The sequence below is a fragment of the Orbicella franksi genome, chromosome 1, assembly GCF_964199315.1.
Source record: "Orbicella franksi chromosome 1, jaOrbFran1.1, whole genome shotgun sequence".
NCBI classification, from domain to species: domain Eukaryota; kingdom Metazoa; phylum Cnidaria; class Anthozoa; order Scleractinia; family Merulinidae; genus Orbicella; species Orbicella franksi.
Genome location: NC_138145.1, coordinates 3,487,599 through 3,494,441, shown reverse-complemented (window position 1 = coordinate 3,494,441; position 6,843 = coordinate 3,487,599). Strand labels below are relative to the sequence as shown.

Here is a 6,843-nt window from a genome sequence, read left to right as displayed (position 1 = left end):
ATTAAAGTGCGTATTTGTTATACGCAGTAACATTTTTTCCACACTGACATTCTGAATTTTGAAACAATTTTTTTTCTGCTTGTACCCCCAGCGAAAATAAACTCATGCAAAACCTTTTGAACTAAATTAACTTCAGCAGCAGAAATCTTTGTGTACTACGAAATTTCTCGAGAAGAGGAAGCTTTAGACCGAAGAACCAACCTGGCTCGTCGGTTTAATTCAATTAAAGTGAAACGAACAAGTGAAGCCTTGAAAGCAAACATTGCGTTACCGCATCGTGAGAAATGAAAAGAGCTCACTAACCGGTAAGGAAAGCTTTGGCAAGGAGGCTGAGACAGTTTTTTTCCCTCGGGTAAGAAACAATTTTTTGCCTTTAAAAATATGTAGAAGAAATCAGTTTAAGCATTTGGTCGTCTCATCGTAATAAAAATTCACCCGGCTGCAATACATGTAATTTGCATATGGATGGCAAAAAAAATATTCTTCGTTTTTACTGTTTAAAATACCAAATGAAGGTAGATTTTTCCCGAAACAACGGCTAAACCGCGGATAATCTGATTTTAAATCTACAATTTGACCTGTAGTGATGATTATTTTATTTCCGAGCGTTTACAGTTCATGTTTTTGGGTTACAGGCGGGACCGCCGTTATCTTTGTTTACTATCAAAATGGCGAATATTTGGCAAAATTGTGGAGCTCCGTACAGCGCGCAGTGCAGAGTGCCCACAAATTTTATTTCGTAAGTTTTTACATTGATGTTAGTACTTTTGAGTTATTATAGATTCGTTTCTAGATCAGGTCCCACATTTGAGAAAATAGCTTTTAACTTTAGGTATGTCACGCTTCACACATTCCGGAGTTTGGTATGAGGCGTTTTAGAAAATTCGTAACTCTGGCAAACTGGAAAGATGAAACTTTTGTATGTAAAATATTTAGCTTGTTAGATTGAAAAACTTTGTTTTGGCAGCGTCCGACGTTTATAGCAAAATTTCAGAGTCTGCCAAGGCAAAGTAGCCAGTTTCGAGGTCACTTTGAAAACCGTCTCGTAAAAAATGCAAAAAATCGAATTGATTCAAATAAATGCGATATTTGTAAATTGCATATAATGGTTGACTTTCAGTGAAAAAATGAAGCCAATCGGTGAAGGCCCGAAATTTGCCTTATCCGTTCTTACGCGGACAGCCTCTTAAGTCTGAGGGATAATACTCTCCTCGCAGTACAACAGGTTGTTTTACTCTCGCCTCTAATTCTTGAATTGAAGACTTAAACAAACTGCTTAAACACGTCAGTACCGTTCTGAGGGTAACCAGTACATAAAAAAGTTCTCCTGGATCATCCCGGGTTTTTTTTTTTTTAAGAAAATTTGAGGGGATTTTGCTCGCAGAGGTAACACGAAAAGGTACTTTATCCGCTAAATTTAACAGACATGCACCGTGTTTGTGTCACCGATGCGCGTCTCACATCTTCTATCCCTCAGTCACTCTTCTATCACAAGGAAATCTGCGGCTACATGAGGTACATGACGATGAAAGCCAGTAAGAAATTTGATTGACTTGAAGGTCACCATATCCAAATTTCAGTAACTTCCCAGAATTACTCCAAACCAAAGGCTGAAGAGTGTTAGAGAAAGTCAAAATCCGAAAACGGCACCCCCATTTGCTAATGAGTCACCCAAACACTTTCCATACTTTGTCATCCGTTCTTAGAACTCTGTGTACAGTACCCCTATGTCAGAACAATCATCGTATTTTTTTCTTTTCTTGCTTTTTTTCTTTCAGACAACAGCTTTGCTTTCCAAATATGCTTGTCCTATACCTCCACCGCCTACCGAGGGCTCCAGACAGGCTTTAGCATTCAGCTTACTTATCGCGTATGAACAGATTAAGTAGTTTAATTTTTTTTCCCACAACTTTCTTTAACTCTTCTTAGGCTAGACGTTAATTAACCCTTTACACAGTATTTTTTTCTGTATCATAAACTTTATTTGGAGCTGAGCTTGACCCTGCAAAACATTTCGGGCCCGAAAAACTATTTTACGTGCACTAGGTTCATAACCAGAAATGTACAGGCCCGCAAATGATCCCCTGACCGGAAATGGCCGCCTAATCAGTAATTAAAGAATGGCATGAACTCAAGAATTTAGACGGTGGATTTAAACTTTTTTTTTTCTTGTAACGTAACAGTCATTACATTTAAAAGCTTTGTATACAAAGTTTACAACTTTAGAACTAACAATTCAGCAGCTCTGTTCAACAGAACAATTTTGCTGTAAACTGTAAAATACAGGTATATTTTTTTCTTCTACGATTACAACGCCTAAAATGTGTAGGAATCGTGTGACACTCCTCATTTTTTAAATAGGGCTAATAACACGAAGTAAATTTTAGCAGTACAACTAAAAATCGTTTAACTCGGGACAGATCTTTTACTGACGAATTCGCTGCGATATTAAACAAAAGTCCATTGAAATTGTTTGTTTGTTTGTTCGTTTGTTTTTTCGATACATCTTTGAAAGCCAAGATCAAATGAGAACAAGAGGAGACGAGAATTTTAATACTCTCGGCAAGTGCAAGAAAATTAAAGATCGGGCCTCTCGTGACTTACAAGTTTTTTAGAAAAAGAAAGGAGAAGATTGAAATTGAGCCACCGGTTTGATGATAATTTGGTCCAAGTGCTTGCGATGCCAGTCAAATCTCGCTCGCTATCGTCATATGTCCCATAATCTACGCCACAGCTCCGAGAAGAACCGAGAGAAAGCTAGGTGAAGTTGTGCATGAGCCGTAATGGCGGCAAGTTTAAAAGTAGTTTCGAAAATCATTTTAAAAGATAGACCGATTTCGATATGTTTTAAATTCTAGCTTGGCTTAGGGGAATAAACCAAAAGAAATGACGTTGAGGTTCATAGCCGAGTAATTAGTTTCTTTTGTTTTATTCCCCTAAACCTCGTAGCCAAGCTAGAATTTTAATATATCGAAATTGATCTAATCCGGCGTTTTAAGCCCTGGCCAAACGGAGTCGCAAGTAGACGCAAGTTCTCAACTTGCGTCCACTTGCCACTCCGTTTGGCCAGGCCTTGTGTGTGCTTGCGTTGACTTGCGATGACTTGCGCTCACTTTGGTCGAGATCAAATTTGCATGCAAATCGACGCAAGTTTTTCACTGTTTGGCCACCCAATCCAAGTCAACGCAAGTTGAGAGACGTCCATTAATCTATTATTAGCCACTGAAATACAGGATATGTCTGCCTTGAAATGGGTTTTTTTGCAACCTGCTTGCGAGGAAACTTGCGAGTCCGTTTGGCTACCCAACGCAAGTCTCTACGCAAGTTCAACTTGTGGCTACTTGCGACTACTTGCGAGTCCGTTTGACCAGGGCTTTAAGCATTAGGGCAAACGCCACAAAAACTCGTCTGAATTATGAGCTGTCTTGCGCAGTTGCTCGACAGTATTTTTTTGCTTTGTTCTCACGCATTAAAATATTCTCACTTGCAAATAAATCCACTGATAAAGTTTGTTAATGGCAGGGGGAAAAAATTCAATTTCCTTTTAAAAGTTTGATATCTTATCTAAATTTTCTAAAACAGAATTTTAAAATCTTAAATCAAAAGCGAATTGTGAAGGAAAATGTATTTTCAAACAAAGGAATATGAATCACAAAGGTATCATAATCTCCGAAACTGACACGTTAAAATCTTGTGCACTTCCATAGTGTGCAGGAAAAAACTTTAAGTGCTTAGACAGCGTAAGAATCGTTAATGGTTCGTTTCTTTTTCTTTTCTTGTTTTGCCCAAAAATTAATTATATATTGCCATGTTAATTTGTTATTTGGCACAGTATGTCTACCTTTGGTTACCGCTTTTCATTGTTGCTTTTATGCCTGAGTATTTTGTCTTTTCCTCATATATATACACGTGGACTTTTCATGGAGTCCACTCACCATTCCTGATTTTTTGCGGTATCATTTCCTAAGATCATTTGCGGTTCTGGAATCATTTGCGGGCCGTGATCATTTGCGGGCTTGTACAGTAATATTTTTAAAAATAGAAGAACCGTAGCCAGGACAAAACATATTAAAAATTTATAAAAAACGTTCACTGGCTATGTAAAGTCAGTATATAGTCCTCCCCTACATTAATGGAATTTCTCAGCCTCTAAATAGACTTCTTCAAAAACATGATATTCGAGTTGTCAGCAAGCCAGTCAAGACATTACAACAGGAGTTTCTCTCGCCTAAATCTCGACCTCCGATTGAACTTCAACCAAATGTGGTTTATAAAAATCTTGTGCCGACTGCCCATGGAGTTATGTAGGCGAGACTGGCAGATGCTTTGAAACGAGAAAAAAAGAACGCATGAGGAATGTGATGTCTTACGCAAGAGGTTCCAACATCGCTAAACACGCTTGGTCTTCAAATCACTCTATTGACTTTAAAAATTCCCAAGTGATTGACAAGGGTTCTTCACGTATTCGTAAGACGCTAGAATCATGGCGTACCGCTTCGATAGATCATGCAGATAATAATTCAAGGCCGCTCCCCAATCAATACTCTATTCTTTTAAAAAAGAACAATTAGTTTATTAACACTTATATTTTTCCATTTTAATATATTGTTTTTATAGTCCCACCCATTTTTGTATATATTTGTAGTTGTTATCTTTTCCATTTTTTATCCATCGAAGGCTGTAGTCTGACAGCCGAAAGCTCTGAAAGTTTTAACTTTATATAGCCAGTGAACGTTTTTTTATGAATTTTTACTAATATTTTTAATAATCTTTCACAAAGCACGCTATAAAATTGAGAAATACGTTGAGCTAGTTTTCTTGAAAACCTTGTACCAATCGACTGAAAACCGACTTGAAAAATATTTCTCGGGTCCCAAATGTTTTCCGGAGTTTGAGAAACCCACGTCCGTTTTGGAATATTCATAAGACAGAGGTTCTATGGAAATATTTTTAAGAGTGTTGCACACACAGTAGCTAAGCCCAATCTTTCTATTGCGTCATATTTCGCAGTTTCCTTGCTGTTGATTCGTTCCACGCGTGAGAGTATCACTAGTCGAAACCTCAACCTTCTCGCATTGTCAAATCATTTCTCTCTACTTACATATAGTGTCTGTACATGTATCGTATATTCCCTTCGTAACTTTAATGACACTAACGCTAATATTCTTAGATTTCTCAGGCAGTGATTGTTCCTGATCCTCAGAAAACCCGTCAAAGATCTCCAAATTGGTTCATAACACGTCAAGATTAACAAATAAAAATGTTAAAACGGTTAATACAATGGTCTAAGTAAAACGCGCATTTCTATTGGCTAGTGAATTGATGCATAATAGGTGGAAATTTCTTGTATTCGTCATTCATAATATTATCCACGAATTAAGGCGACACATTGTTATCTCATCACAAGTTAGGATATCCTTGCATTAGCCAATAGGCTTGCTTTCCTGCTATAGATCATAAATGGCGTAGAAAACCAGATTTGCCTGATTTGCCATCTCAATCTGCAGCGGTAGTTGAAAATTCTTTATTCTTGCTGCCATACAATTGATATCCTGTTAATGTACAAAACAAACAGATGCCATTTGGCCATAATGTACTCTGAAAACATACAGAGGATTCAAAGTATAATAACATAAATTTATGTAAAGCTCCTTTTTGTAAAATGCAAATTGGGTTTCCACTGAACAAAATTCAATACACAGACATCTGCATGGTTATATTTTATCTTTCAGGTCTGGCTACGTTTTGTTTGTTATTTCTGTCATTTTGGGAACTTTATTCTACAAAAAGGTACGCATAGTGAAATTCTCCTTCCTTCTCCAATTGTACGCCTATGTAATGACGTTTTTGTGTGGGTATGTTGCTCTTCACTTTTTAGACTGGTGGAAGGTTCACTTGTCATTTACGTCCGAAATTAGGAGTGCTGTGCACGGGAAAAGATGATTACACCGCAATTTAGGGACACCAAAAACCGAAGCTCAAAGCAATTGACAGCTACACAGCTTCTACATGGAATGAAAGTAGTCTATTCAAAATGAGTTATTTCCCTAATGGATATCAATTTAACACTGAAGTTGTCAACGTTTGTTGTCTTCTGTGATCTATTACTGAACAGACACACGGCAAAATAAAATCTTTTTGTTTTATACACTAAAAAAATCGCTCGACTGTGACTGTTCGAGGATTTTTTTTCCAACTACAGATCTCGTACGTCGGAAAAGAGGTTCCTTTTTGGAGTTCCCTCATTTGGTACGAGCCAACAACACTATTTTCTACAAGCCTGCGCGCACAGTCTTGAATAAATTCGATCCTCGAGATTTTCAAAACTTTCCGCCATTTGGAGAAAAAACAAAAACAATTTTCAATGACATCATCCGTGCGTCTGTCCTCTAGCAATCTCGTACCCAGAGTCTTCGTTCCCTTGTCCAGCGGTCGGAAAACGAGCGACTCTGGAAAGCTCTGATCCGAAAGTTCGAAAATGTCGGACTTCCGGTTGAATAGTCCATCGCCCATGCTTAGAGTTCAATGCCATGTTGGAGTTTGCTTTACCTCCGGTCATGTGTATTGTTTGAAAAAGTCAACGAGAATCGCAAACCTACCGGATCTTTCGAGTGTCGCTCGTTTCTTCAAGCTTGCGCAGTAGGGAACGAGGACTCGCGGCGCGAGATTGGACCTCTAAATCGTCCTCTAGAAGCACGTAGAATTCAACACAAAAAAAAATTGAAATACTTTACTCTATAAACACCTCGGAGCCAAGGAGAGCGGCAGAGTGAATGCACACACAAGTCTAGAAAGAAGACATCTTGGGAAATGGCCTACCGTTAGTGCTACTGAGCACTTAAT

The 6,843-nt window shown here is 38.1% G+C and overlaps 1 protein-coding gene across 2 annotated transcripts in view; it reads left to right on the top strand.

The window, feature by feature from the left end:
- LOC145485709 (uncharacterized) overlaps positions 1-6,008 on the top strand; it is a 37,330-nt gene extending 31,322 nt beyond the window's left edge. Inside the window, exons 5-7 of one of the 2 annotated variants that reach the window (XM_081464340.1) lie at positions 1,779-1,870; positions 5,733-5,790; positions 5,879-6,008. In XM_081464340.1, the coding sequence (XP_081320466.1) occupies positions 1,779-1,870; positions 5,733-5,790; positions 5,879-5,959 (231 nt within the window). In that variant the 3' untranslated portion in view covers positions 5,960-6,008. Of the gene's footprint in view, positions 1-1,778; positions 1,871-5,732 lie in introns of both variants that reach the window. The other variant, XM_081464335.1, reaches the window with a different exon arrangement.
- The last annotated feature ends 835 nt before the right edge of the window (positions 6,009-6,843 follow it).